Here is a 14,969-nt window from a genome sequence, read left to right as displayed (position 1 = left end):
CACATAACGCACAAAAATGCACACACAAAAAGACAAATATAAACAAGAAGCGCAGTTTGCAATTGATTTACTGGTAAAACATTTTGTAATACGATAGAAACATAAACATTTGTTACATAATAATATCCCTTCTAAAAAACATGTTTTTAACATGAAATGATTTTCAGAACATCTGATTGAGATAAGACAGAACAAATTGTGCTTAACAGCAAATCAAGTTTTGTGGAAAATGAATTGTTAATGTAATGGTAAACATCCCAGTTGTGTCATCGGTCAGGACAGATGGCCAAATGTAACACCATTACACCACTAATAATAGGAACAGTGCAGATTTTACCATTAAAGAAAACAGGCACACTTGTAGATGAATGGCAACCATAGTGAAGAAAACATGAATAATCATTTCAGCTTTGCTTAAAATTATTTATCTACAGCCAGAGCAACCACATGATCTCAACAATATTACAGAGTTCATTTAAAGATTTAAGACAGTATTTAAAGATTAAAGATGCCATGCTGTACACCCATTTAAAAGGCCAGTAAGTAAAATCCATCAGACACGTTTATCACTCCATCGGCTTTTCTGTCTCTTAACTACATCGGTTTTATTACGTTACGTACGCGTGTCAAAGCATGCCAAAAAAACCAAGCTGAAACTCATCTGGAAAACATGAAAGGGAATTTGAAAGGTAAGCAAAATGCTATATAAACTCTTTGGATACAAACAAAAGAGAAGACACATTTCTGAAATTCATCTGTGTTCACAGTATTCCTGAGCATTATACCTGCAGATTAAAAGGCGTTTCTTTTTATCTGAGCCCTTTACAAGATCAGACCAGTGATTTTTACACCTTTAAAACTACATAACAGCTTCCACGTTGATATATATGATGATGATGATGATGATGATGATAGCGTTACATCAAACCATACTTAAAGGATAAAAGCATCTAAAATGGAAATAAAACTATCAAAAACATGTTTCAATGCATTTCACACCAAAAGATAGTTCAAAATACATTTTTAGAACCACATCCAATAAATAAAATTTTGTTTTACTACTGTAATGCAAAAAATAATAACTAATGTCATAATGCAACCATTTAAAAAGGCATTCATTTTGGCATAATGGTATATTTTTGTTAATTTTGGGGTGAAATGTGAACGTGTTACCATGAGATTATAAGATATTAATGCAAACTAAAAGATCACGTTTGCACTGTTGTCTTCATTAGGGCTCAGAAGAAGTTCAATGTTCGATGCCCGACACTTATCAAAGGAAAACCAAAGTATTACACGATGTGAAAACACAAAGCCTTAAAAGTCTCTTAAATGCCTTGCTTAATCATCACAGGTAACCAAAGGTAAACAGATGACAGCTTCTGATGAGCAGTTGTGCATTTATCCCTTTCAGCCAGTAGGAGGCGCAAACCCTCATTACAGAGAGAGCGATATGATGAAGGTTTACAGTAAAGACCACACGAAATCATCCATCCTTCAGTGGTTATACAGCTTCCAGCTGACCAGTTAACAAAATGCAGACAAACATAAAGAGGCGGGACATCGGAGTCACATGACTTCACAGGACACGCCCAGACAGCCCTGCTTCCTGTCCTCTCTGCTGTTCAGCTTTTTCATGCGATAATGCCGGATTTCACGAACAAGGGTGTAAAAAGCATCTTCGACCCCCTGGAAAATGCGAGTAGGAAGAGTAATGCACAAACATTTAATAACACAGCTGAGGAATTCACAATACGAATTAATTTTCATGACACTTCCATTTAAACATGATTTTTGGGGTGGACTTCAGCTATGTAGAAATCAGTTTTCTCACCTGTCTGGTCTTGGCTGAAGTTTCTACAAACTCTATGCCGTAACTTCTAGCGAGCTCCTGAGCCTGTTTGGTGTCGACCGATCTGACCAAATCACACTTGTTCCCGACCAGGACCATGGGGACGTCATCAGAATCCTTCACTCGCTTGATCTGCTCTCTGAAAAGCACATTATACACACCGTTTGTTTAAATTAACAGGTCAGATAAATAGCACATTAAAAAATGCTGAAACGCTTGCTCACAGACCTGTACAAATTCACATCAGCGAAGGATTTGCTGTTATTTATGGCAAAGACACAAAGGAAGCCCTCTCCCGTCCTCATGTACTGATCTCTCATAGCGCTGTATTCCTCTTGACCTGCAGTGTCCAGGATGTCCAGCAAGCACGTCTCACCATCAATCACAACCTGCTTCCTGTAAGAGTCCTGAGGAGAAGGTTTAGAAGCAGTTAAAAAAAAAAATAAAAAAAATCACAGCTTTAAGAGATTGGATGTCAGATAAGTGTTGCAAAGGGGCGGAAAGTTTCCAGTAAATTTCTTGAATTAAAGGTGCAGTGTGTAATTTTTAGAAAGATTTCTTGACAGAAATGCAACATAATTTACAAAACTATATTATCAGAGGTGTATAAAGACTTTTCATAATGAACTGTTATGTTTTTATTACCTTAGAATGAGACGTTTTTATCTACATACTGAGGGCCCCCTTACACGGAAGTCGCCATTTTGTGCCACCATGTTTCTACAGAAGCCATTAACGGACAAACTTTTTTAATAACTTGTCTCCGAAGATGACTTGTTTGTCCGGTGGCAGCTACCATAGCTTCTCTATGCGTTTCAAAAGCAAGGGGTGAGTAGTGGACTGAGCCATTGGTTGCAATACACAACCTCACCACTAGAAGCTGCTCAAATGTACACACTGCACCTTTAAGTGGAAACTTGACAGAAATTTATGGGAATTATTTGAAATTTTAGGGAAACTATACCATATACAGACATTTTGTTTGGTCATAAGCAGACATAAATGCAATGTAATACAAATGTAAAAAATGATGATTAAAAAAGGAGAAAAAGTTCCCATTAATTCCCATGGAAAGTTTCCAGCCTTGAAAATTTCTTGAATTTTGCAACCCTAGGTCAGATGAGGTCATGTCATACCTAGGGTTGTGACAATTAATCGGGCAAATGCGCGTTTTTCAATGAATGAATTACGGTGAAATACCGCCACATCCAAATGCCAGAGGGCGCTTTCATGCAGAAACTCCATTTGTGCCACAGAAGTAGCAGCATTAAAAAAAAAAGACCACTATTTCAGGAAATATCTAGAAGCATATTTATATCGTTGTTCTTCAGATTGTTTCAGGTATTTTCATGATAATAGAGAATATTTTGAATGATTGTGTTTGATTTTAAATGCATGTTATAAACTCGTAGTGATTTTAGATTGAAACAGACTTCCTACTGATCACAGAGCCGTAGTACATGCACAAGCTTGTGATGCAGAATCGATTTCAGACAGGTTTTTTAATGGGAACGCGATGCATCGATGCACATACCTCAATAGTGGGGTCGTATTCATCCACAAAGTGATTCTGAATGAGCTGGATGGTTAAAGCACTTTTTCCTACACCTCCTGCTCCCACAACAACTAACTTATACTCGGTCATCTTGTAGCCCTGAGAGAGAGAGAGCACCTGAGACACAGAAAAAATTAAAGAGACATTATTCAACAATACAAACAAAATACCTTCAGATCTTTTATGTAATGTATTGCATTATAAGCATTGTTGTTTTTTGCTTTGAGACTGAAGAGAGAGAGATAAACGAACATCAATAACAAAAAAAATACTTGCAAAAATGTTACATTTACTTTATTAACATTTAAAGTTCACTAGGTGAAGTATCCCTTTAACATGCTTTAGATTATTTTTGTAAATGTTTTATTAAACCTTCATCTGGTCATTTCATTTCATTGGTACATGAAACATCTGTCCGTCTTGCACGTGTTCTCAGTTTACTGATATACAATGGAGTGTTGTGCAATGATCACATGACATTCAGATTAAACAAATAAAATGTATATTTTGCATTTACATATTTGCAAGACACTTTTATACAAAGCGACTTACAGTGTATTACAAGGTATGCATTTTTATCTGTATAGCCCCTTTTTATAGAAAATATGTCCAGGATTTGTCTGGGATGGTTTAATTTGTCCATTGGTTTCTTACAGTAACTCTTCAGGTATCCATGCAATCTATTTATAGCATGGTTTCTAAATGTCAAAATAGTTCTCATGTTACAACAGTTATTAAACAGACAAGCATGCATGAAGCCTGAGGCTTTTCCACTTAAACCTAACCCGAGACACATTTCGCTCAAAGCATTTTTTTCTGATGTCATCATGCCAAAACTACTGTACTGTCAAATTCAAAACAAAACAAAACATTTAATGCTTAAGTAACATGGTGCGTGTGATTGGCTGGGCTACCAGGAACAATGGGTAAATATATTTTTGCACAGTGTGCATATCCAACAAATCCCCCTGCTGGTGTGAGATGTGATGACGACCTGCTACAAAAAGTGATTTAAAGCTCCCATGACACACTTTCTGCTCATCTCATGTTAATCTTGAGTACATATAGAGTAGTATTTCATCCTTCATATCTCTGAAGAGTCTTTAGTTTTATCAGATTTATATAAGCTCTAGAAAAACACGACCCCCTCGAGGTGAACTGCAGGAGGAGTCACACATAAAACATTATCCCACTATCTCTGGATAACTTATGATTCACTACATGCAGTTTTACTTACTGCCTGTGACTTATGACCCGATTGGGACTTTTCCACGAAATCCAGCATTAAACAAACCGCTGCTACCCCAGATAAACAAACTATATCCACTGTTTCCATAATGCTGGCTTACTTGGAAAGCTGAACAAGGTTTTCTACTCCTTACATCCAAAAACACACTTCTTCTTTTGTGCCATTGTTGATTATTGATATAAAACAAAGCTGTCGCATGCGGTGATGCCTGTGACTTCAACTCGAAGGAACAATTTTAATAAACGTCATCGTACTCTGATTGACATGTGGCCGTAACGGGTACCCAGGTTCAAAAAAAAAAAAAAAACACTCTTAAACTGTGTTAATAATTCAAAATGCATACAAATATAATTTAAAGGAACATTACATTTTCTCATCATTTACTTGTACATGATGTATATGACATTCTGACTGGTTGACAAACAGTGTGCATTATTTTTCAGTAAACGCACACCAATAAAGTAGTTCCAGCCAGGTCTGTTAACCGCAGTACAGCTCCATATCACAACGCCAAGTTTACCTGAAAAAATGGAATTATTTAATTTCAACAAATAACGCATTTAATGTGTGGTAGCAAAATAAAAAAATGAATAAGATATAGTAAATAAAATACAGTACTGATAAAGAAATAATAAATATGAACCTAAATCTAATCTAAATTAAAACCTAAATCTAATCTAATCTAATCTAATCTAATCTAATCTAATCTAATCTAAATATTGCCCAACTCATTCATTGTACAGAACGTACAATGTACACATTGCAGTGTTTCCCACAGATCTGAAATTTACTTGTGGTGGTAGCTGGTGAAAAGGACAATCATTATTATCCACCGACAAAAAATGGTCTACTATACATGTAACAAAGAACTAATAATGTGTGACACAACACAATACTTTGATTTATAAAACATTCATATTAATTTCACATTATAGTTCATTAATCTAACCACCCCAAACTTTTTTTGCCATAAACAAAGCTGACACTGTTTGTCAAAGCACCACGAAAACACTTTATGTTTTTGCACTGATATATGAAGCAATTTGATGACCCCTTTTATCAAACTCAATTATATACAATACTATGTATACTATAGCCTATATAGACAGTGCAGGTCTATAGATTATAAATGTGACTGATGTTATAATGTTAATAATTTCTATTAGATAGGCACTTTTACTGCTTCTGCTTTCTATTTCTCTTTTGCCGATTAAAAAAAGCTTAATCCACTAATTATTTCAGATTTAAAAGTCTACTTGCTGTCCCGATGACAGACTTTACATTACAGCTTTGCGTTTTTTATATCCTGAGTCAGCTAGAGCTTTGCTCATTCAGTATTAGCACTGCTTTTTGCTACAATCTCTGTGCAAACTGTTTAGATTTTAGTAAAGATATTGTCTATTAATAGTAAGATTATTAAAAAATGGGATAAAGAAAATGAAGCGGCGTGTGGTCGTGACAAGAGCCAGTTGCTATCGCCATAGAAACCGGAGGCACGCTAAAACAGCACTCGAGCTTTATCGCGGTAGCGCTCGCGGCCGTTCTCCGATCGACTCGGGTTTTACACACAATATTAATCAGACTTGGGACCCGAAGTAATGAACTAGGACCGACCCGGACCCATCTGACCATAAAATATAAACCCGGAACCGTACGGGTCCCGCGTCCTCAGTGAAGAAAGACCTCTAATGGTAAAACTCTGCTCAAGTTCAGAAACATGAAAGGATACAATGTGACACTGAGGTTGCTTCGCGTCGTGACCAATTCATTGAGAAACAGAGAGCACGTGAACGGACACTCAACCGGAGAGACACAACGTGCTTGCACGCAAAATGAAGCCAACTTAGATGCTATAAACACATATGCACATAAGCATATGCGACCATTTTGGTCGCAGTGTGTTCCCTGGCTGCTCCGTATGTGCTGCTGCAGTTGATCCAGTTTGCCGCGCTGGATGATGAGTTTATGACGCGTGCATCATCTTCACGGTCACCCGACCCCCACCTCTCTCTTTCGCGCGCTCTCTCTTTCGCGCGCTCTCTCTTTCGCGCGCTCTCTCTTTCGCGCGCTCTCTCTTTCGGCCATGTTTCCCTCCCTCATTTCCCCCTGAGAGGAGAGATATCTGCATTTTGGTTCTGCAAAAAAGTCCTCCGATGATGCAAAAATCGTCATATTACATCATCGGAGGACTTTTTTGCAGAACCAAAATGCAGATATCTCTCCTCTCAGGGGGAAATTTGGGATTTTGGAGCTTCGCAAGGCTGGTTCCCAAATAAGAAGATAACATGACAGTATCTCAATAATAATAATAAAACATTTTTTCTGTTTAGCTATAGAAAGGAAGTAATATACATATGTGATGGTATAAGTAAATTATGAGAGAATTTTTATATTTGGGTGAACCGTTTCTTTAAACTAAACAACACAGAGCAGTGTTTCTCAACCAGGCGTCCTTAACAAATATTCAAGATGACTTAAAATTAATTTAAACTTACTGCAAAATCAAGATATATCTTAGTGCTTGGATATGTTTTATGAGAACTCGTTCATGTTATGCAAAGCTCTAGATGTGGACCTGTCTGTGAAATCCAGGCAGAAGTCTCCATCTAATTTGGACATGAAATTTCCATCACTAAATAACTTTAGCGGTTTTATTTTTTTAAAGGTAAAAATTGTAAGAATTGGGTTAGTAAAATATTGTTGTGTACCATGGGGTTGAAGTATAAAAGGTTAAGATCCACAGGTACAGAGATCAAAGCCATCAAGAAAGAAAAAACAAAAACGAAACTCTTTAGGTTAAACGTTATAGCTTAGTTAACAGACAGTTGACTAAAGGTTCAAGTATAAATCTAACATGGCACTAATAGATGCAAACACATACAACACATTCAGATTTGTACATTAAAGAGACATAAACTAACGTTACATCACACAATGCACCCAAAAAATGTCTGTCTATGTAACGTTAACGTTAGGCAGCTCAATCGAGTAACGTTACGAGACGGACTGTGTGTTATATAAAGAAGGAAATCAGCCATTTTAATGACCAAAGACCAATAACTATGAATACGCCTTTAAATATTCGAATATTGTCAAATGGTAAATGTTGGATATTTTAAGGCGTGGGAGAAGGAAACTCACCGCTTACACTGCACTTCTGCGATATCTGCCTGATCTGATCAACAGGGCTTCAATAATCACTGCTTTCTCGCCCAAAATAACGCCATGTGGAGCTTTTCCTAAGGTTCTTCAGTTGTCTGGATGTGGCGTAGAGTGTCCGAAAGGAATTTAAGATAAGGCTGTAAGTTTACGGTGTAAAAAATGCAGTTAAATAAGTCTGGGTAAAGTTTTGAATTAGGAGTTGACCAGGCAGCTTTCACGGAACTTCACGTTTCAGTAACTTCCGGCTTCGGAATTCTTTAGATTATGTCAAAATAAAAGTCCTCGTCATGATCGATTAGGCGTGTCACCGGTATTGTCCCGATGGGCCGATGCACTTTGAGGGCCAACACAATGTTATTTTTTTTGCCCATAATAATAATAATAATAATTCCTTACATTTATATAGCGCTTTTCTCAGTACTCAAAGCGCTTTACATATGAATGGGGGAATCTCCTCAACCACCACCAATGTGCAGCATCCACCTGGATGATGCGACGGCAGCCATATTGCGCCAGAACGCTCACCACACACCAGCTTATTTAGTGGAGAGGAGACCGAGTGATATAGCCAATTAGTGTGAGGGATGATTAGTAGGCCAACGGGCAAGTTTGGCCAGGATGCCGGGGCACACCCCTACTCTTTTTCGAAGGACATCCTGGGATTTTTAATGACCACAGAGAGTCAGGACCTCGTTTTAACGTCTCATCCGAAAGACGGTGCTTTTTGACAGTATAGTGTCCCCATCACTATACTGGGGTGTTAGGACCCACACAGACCACAGGGTGAGCACCCCCTGCTGGTCTCACTAACACCACTACACGCAGAGACAGCGGGACATTGGGTTCTGATTTAACTTTAGTAACTCAATGTAATAAAAATGTAGGGTACGGTCACGTATGTACTGCATTATAATACCATCTCAGATGTAAACCCATAATTTTAATAACTAACTATAAAAATACAAAAATTTTTTTTTTTAATTGAAAATGTTACAAATATTTGTGTCTGTCTGTGCGTGGTTGTCAGATAAAAAACTGCGTGAACAGCGACATCTAGTGGTGAGAGTTGTGCAGTACAGTAAATTCAAAACCAGAACATCTGCTTTGTGATATTTTTCTCTGATTTGCGATATTGCCCAGACGTGAAGTTGTGACACTGACAGGACATTAAAACATAATTACAAATACATATGAAATATACACAAATGCTAAGAGGGTTATGTAAAAACAAAACATATTATTTTATTTTATACTATATTTAGATTACATTTAACTATAGCAGATTTTGTAAATCGCTTTTTTCCCTCCAAGCGAATCATTTCACAGAGGCAGCAATTGTTAAATTGGCAACAATAAAATAATATTACATTTTCAGGCACATGAATGGACAGCCCGTTGTACCGGAGGACCCCAGACGCTGGCGCCGCTGCTGCGCACGCGCAAAACCTCTGCACATTTCAAAACAATCACTTTACAGTATTTCTCTGTACGTTGTAAACATTTTAAATAGCAAACATACACTTTTTATATATGATATACATTCTGAAACACCTCAGGCAACTTCCTTAATCTGTTTGGAGGTGAGAAATAACGCAGGTAAGATATTAACCAGGAGATTCGTGTTTTTAATGTCAGTGTTGCACCATTATAGTACAGTATCAATAGCAATATGTTCAAAGACACTAATGATCAGTAAATAATTACTGCATTACATACATAGTCAGATTAATCTGAATGTAAATGGAAGACATCTTGTATAGTAGGTACATAAACCAGGCAGCTGATACACATTATTGAAATTTACAAGTATACGCTATTAATGCATCTTTCTGTTTGTGCATGCTGTACCTCTATGTTTTAGTTGAATTGGTGCAGTCTGTCTTGTCATTACCAATAAGTAATATTAATAATTATTCATTAGCCTGTAGTGTTTGCATTTGGCAAGCAATGTGCCACACTGATTCATGGATAAGCTGATGTGGTCATAAGAACAAGACTCATCCGATGAGATATTAGAGCTGGAACAAACGTTTTTATAACATTGAGTATTTTTCTTCAGAAAATAAATGCTGAATGGGGGATGGACACATACAGTTTAAGTGATGATCTGCAGTCTGATGCTGCTAGACAACAGGAGAGACATTATTACCTACTGTCAGAACTACAGACACTTGTGAAAGATCTGCCCAGGTACACATCACATCACATCACATCATAGACTTTATGAAATATTTTCTTCATCAGTTTGGTGTATGCCTTCTTTGTCATTTGTATATTGACAATCTGACACTTCACTGTTTAGATAGAGATGTTAAGTTTAAATCTGAATCTAAAACCAATCATGTGTTTTTTTTTCTTTAGCTCATTTCAGCAGCGTCTGTCGTATACGACGCTCAGCGATCTTGCTCAGGCTCTCATTGACGGGACGGTGTATGAAATAGTTCAAGGATTGCTGGACATTCAACATCTGACAGAGAAAAACCTCTACAACCAGAGACAGAAACTACACAGTGAACACAGAGGTTAGAAAGACCTCACAAAACACGTTGAACTGATTTGCAAAGACATTCGTTTGTATGGAGGCTGGGTTATGGGTTTGGTATAGTAAATATGGAAAAGTCTTACAAATTCAGCTTTCTAGGTGTGTGTTAATGAGATATCATCAGGGTCTAACTTTAATGCTGTCTGTTTGTCTGTCTCAGCACTTAAGCAGGATTTGGTTCGAAAACACAGACAAGCGCTGCAGACGTGCAAGTCTCACAATGTGGCCGTTCTGAAAACAAACCAGCGATCTGAAACCGAGGTAAAACAATCAGTCTGTGTGATTTACTGAGTCTCACATCAAACACCGTCACAAACATGTCTTATTTGTCTCAGGCTCTGGAGCAGCGTGTAAGAGATGAACAGAGGATGATGGATGAGAAGATTGTAGCTGAAATGGATCAGAAGGTTCTTGACCAGCAGAACACGCTGGAGAAAGCTGGTGTACCTGGATTTTACATCACTACTAACCCACAGGTTACACACACAGACTGGACCTCACGAGTCATAACTCACTGAAAATCAATGATATCTCAGTATGTGTAAGTTTGATTATTCTCCTTTGATTCTTACAGGAGTTGATGATGCAGATGAATCTTCTGGAATTAATACTGAAGCTTCAACAGAAAGAGATGGTTTCAGAAACACTGCCCTGAGATCAGCTTAAGTGATTTATGATCCCTGATGCTGCTGTGTACATAAACACATATTAACCCTTTCAAACTAAAACTACCCGTGTAAAAATATCTGAAAATGAGCAACTGGTTGTTCAGCAAGATGCAGTTTTCTTTTGAATGTTATTCAAGTTTAAATGGCTGTAGGACAAGATGTACAAGACTATAAACAGATGTACCAGCCTAAACTTTTTTTGATTATAAATATTCTTTTATACATTTGTAAAAAAAAAAACTTAAACTGCAAATATTCACTTAGTTAGGATTTGTGTTAAATTATTTTTTGAATAATTATTAAAATGATTATTCTTCATTTGTAGATGTGTTTTTTAATATGTGTTTTTTAATTTTCTGAGATTGATTTTGAATTGAACATTATTACTCCGCATTACTTTGTTTACTCTTTATGGAAAATTTAGAGTGTCAGGAAAATTTTATAACCTCTGATCTTGGAGAACTCTATAAAATGAATGGCTTATGTGATAAAGGTCTTTATACAACAGGATGTTGAATGCTTTATTCTCATTGGTTGAGACTTTGAGAAATGTTTCATGGTTATGCATTATTTTTTGATAAATGCACACCTGACCTGTAAGTAGTCTGTGAATGTATGTGAGCAATGTCTGTGGTAACCGTGGTATAAGCGAAGAAATGGACTCCGGTCCTTTGAATTATTTGAATATAATTTTGCAATCGTGTCGTGTTGCATTACCACCTTGGGTGTGCATTATTTTCGAATAATTCAATAGCCTGTTTTTTTTTTCTTAGATTGTTAAACCTGTAAATATTTTTGCTTATTTCTAGAAAAGATATTAAATACTACTTGGTTGGTTTGGATAAAATTGTCTGTACATGAATAAGATAACGAAATAGAAATCATGAGAATTTTCTAGAAATCTATAACATGAAGACCTTAAGATGTTGGGTTCTTCAGGATTATAATCAGGGCTTTGTAATGGATAATTGTGAGTTTTTTGTGTATTTGTGCCAGCAGGACACACTGTCAGGTAGCAAATCTTATTTTCTTCCAGTTGTTAATAAGTGACCCTAGCTGATTATTTTAGTAGACATTCGCTCGAGCAGTCTATTAAAAGCACATTACTCCTCCTGGTGCTCTGTGTTAAAACATTTGTTTTATATGCAGGGTTTACTTTTTGCTTTTTATGGGTTAGTGGTCACTTAATATAAATCTTTTTTCTCTGTTTAGAGAAAAGTCTTTGTTGAATCTCTTAAATGTCCTTGTGTGATATTACAAAACAATAGATCTTCTTAAGTATCTCTTAAAAGCTAAAAGATTCATTTGAGGGAAACACTTTAAAACCATTTGCATCCCAATTCGCTTACTATCAGTACTAAATAGTAGTCTAAAATTAGTATGTCCTATCTCTTTAAATGCACTCAATACTTTCCCATAACAAAAACAGTGTTTACTATATTGCTTTGGGATGCGGGCAGTGATTTATTCAAATTGATTAATTCAATAGATTTCCAAGAATTCCTCACGTGCCGTAGTGTTTGTGGAGTATTTTTTGTATCGTGTAAAATGATCATGATAATGGTAAACACAGTGTTTTTGTTTAAATAATAATTTTTTATTAGCTGTATTTAAAGTCTACGTGTTCAGATTTATCAGCATAATAAAATTTTGTCTAATTGTAAATCATATAAATTACTGACTGATACAAATGAAAAAACAAGTTATATAACAACCTGACTCACTCAACTATAAATGGAGCCATCCGAATCGTTGCCATTTCTGTTTCCAGGACATTATTTGTATAAAAATGCAAGAAAACTTACTCTTAAATACACTTTATTATTATGCAAAGTGTCCTGCATGTTAATCTAACACCAAATTTGTTAATAAAAAACTACACAGAACACTGAAAAACAGCATTTTTCTATCCGTCCCTGCTCTCTTTCTCTACTTTACCTTTAAATATAAAGCATAAAAGCATCTTTACTTTTTGTATTTTTGTGTGTGTCCATATCCAATCTTTGCTTTAAATATTTGTTATCATTGAAAAAGTCACAATATTTAAGATAAAATTCACATCCCCAATATTTCACTCAGTTCTGTTACCCAATACGTTCCATCCTCTGAAAATCTAGGAATATTCCAAAAGTCAAATTTTCAAGAGGAAGTGACATCATGTGAAGATCAAAAGTTTATTTTCTGTATATTTGTTGATATTGATGCTATGACTGTGAATGTCAATCTTAACGTTCAGTCCTATATTATTTCTTTAATGTTATTGGTTTATTTTAAATAAAAAATTGGGAAAAAAGTTGCTCAGTGTCTTCATGCTATTAGCACATATTTAATGCAACTATATTTCATGTATTCACTAAAAACTCAGTCCTATTACTTTCAGTCATGTTACCAAAATGCCTCCATCCAATTCTCCAATAAGAAACCATGTTAAAATAAACTATACTAGTCAACATTTGAAGTGGATCAAAAAAGTTTATCAAAGTTGTCCTAAGACAAGAATGGGTATTAGGGATTGATTTTATGTAAACTTTTTTGAATGGTTTTGATCCACTTCGAATGTTGACTAGTGTAGTTACCTGATATTGACCAGTACTGAAAAGTAAATTACTGTATGTGTGTTATAAGATTTATTTGAATAAAAATATATAAAAAGATTAAAAAAACTATTTTGACGAGTCACCACATGCAAATGGCACAGATTCAGTGGAATGGCCCAAATAACACCACTAATGGATGTGTTTACGTTTTGTTAGTAACTTTTACAGAAGTTTAAATCTCAGAAAATTTTATAAAATTGTACCTATTAGTAAATCCTTTACAGAATCAGCTATGTCTTTCTCTCTCTCTCTCTCTCTCAATGTTTTTTCCCTCCTAGCACTTTTTCCTCTTGACTAAAAAGCTGGGATGTTTTTTCTCCTAGGAGTTTTTTTCAACCCCTAGGCCGGGAGTCAGCTGACATCGCTGTATTCTGCTGCTTATGTTGTCCACCGATTTTTCTGTGTTTTCTTCTGCATTTATTAATGTACAGCTGCTTTGAAACAATTCAACTATTGTGAAAAGCGCTATATAAATAAAATTTAACGTAAGTACTGGATTGCATACAATGATTATATTGAGGCATAAACTTTCTCTCTCTCTCTCAAATGATGACATACAGTAAAACTATAGAGCTATAACATGTGTACAACAGATCATTTAGTTCTGATGAGAAATATTCGTTTTGAAATTTCTTTTGATTGCAAACTTTATTATCTTGTCAGATGTGAGCACAGGCAGATGTTGAGATCTCTTCTGTAACTGTAGTGAAGATACATGTGAGAATACTAAGATCTTTATCTCAGGAGAAACATCTGGAAAGCAAACGTCTTCATCATCAGTCTCTATTTATTCTGCTAAACAGCATGATTTCATTGCTGTATATGTGCAGTATTGCTTTGCTGCTGTTTTGCTTTCATCTAATTGGTTCCTCTATTTGTCTGGAGCAGTAATATCAGTGTGCAGATTTTCTTTTATTACTGTTGTGTTGTGGTTTATATGAATCATGAGTATTATTCAGAGCTTTAAACAGCAGTAAACGTGTTCATGAAGTTCAGATTGATGTTCAGGAATTTGGTGATGAGAACATCAGGCTTATTCCTTATGTTGTACTGAGCTGTAGAAACAGGTGCGATGAGACGGACATCACGTCACATTAGATTTCATCAGCACATTAATAACTCAGACTCAATCTGTCACACCTTGAACAGGAAACAGCAGATATCTGACCATCATATACAGCAGACCGACCACACACGACGTAATAAACCGAGGGGATTTTCTCTGGAGTATGAGCTCAAATGGTGTTTGTAGGGAGTTTTACTGCATTTACTGTGTTATGCCATTGGGAGGCAGAGCAGAACAGCAAATGGGTTTGAAACGCAGCACACAAACACACCTTATAT

The 14,969-nt window shown here is 36.1% G+C and overlaps 2 protein-coding genes across 2 annotated transcripts; one reads left to right on the top strand and one right to left on the bottom strand.

Moving 5' to 3' along the window:
- Nucleotides 1-56: 56 nt before the first annotated feature.
- nras (NRAS proto-oncogene, GTPase) lies at nucleotides 57-8,057 on the bottom strand. Its single transcript, XM_065270249.2, has 5 exons — nucleotides 7,798-8,057; nucleotides 3,387-3,524; nucleotides 2,081-2,259; nucleotides 1,835-1,991; nucleotides 57-1,689 (listed from the first exon to the last, which is right to left on the bottom strand). Exons 2-5 carry the CDS (start codon nucleotides 3,495-3,497, stop codon nucleotides 1,570-1,572), a joined length of 567 nt encoding a protein of 188 aa, XP_065126321.1. The 5' UTR covers nucleotides 3,498-3,524; nucleotides 7,798-8,057; the 3' UTR covers nucleotides 57-1,569.
- Nucleotides 8,058-9,214: 1,157 nt separating this feature from the next.
- On the top strand, nucleotides 9,215-13,239 carry dgcr6 (DiGeorge syndrome critical region gene 6). The gene is made up of 6 exons (XM_065270248.2): nucleotides 9,215-9,414; nucleotides 9,878-10,008; nucleotides 10,180-10,340; nucleotides 10,521-10,621; nucleotides 10,696-10,836; nucleotides 10,935-13,239. Exons 2-6 carry the CDS (start codon nucleotides 9,899-9,901, stop codon nucleotides 11,013-11,015), a joined length of 594 nt encoding a protein of 197 aa, XP_065126320.1. The 5' UTR covers nucleotides 9,215-9,414; nucleotides 9,878-9,898; the 3' UTR covers nucleotides 11,016-13,239.
- Nucleotides 13,240-14,969: the final 1,730 nt, after the last annotated feature.

This window comes from Paramisgurnus dabryanus, chromosome 11, assembly GCF_030506205.2.
Source record: "Paramisgurnus dabryanus chromosome 11, PD_genome_1.1, whole genome shotgun sequence".
NCBI lineage: Eukaryota > Metazoa > Chordata > Actinopteri > Cypriniformes > Cobitidae > Paramisgurnus > Paramisgurnus dabryanus.
The sequence above is the reverse complement of the archived record's forward strand: the minus strand, read 5'-3'. Positions and strand labels throughout refer to the sequence as shown.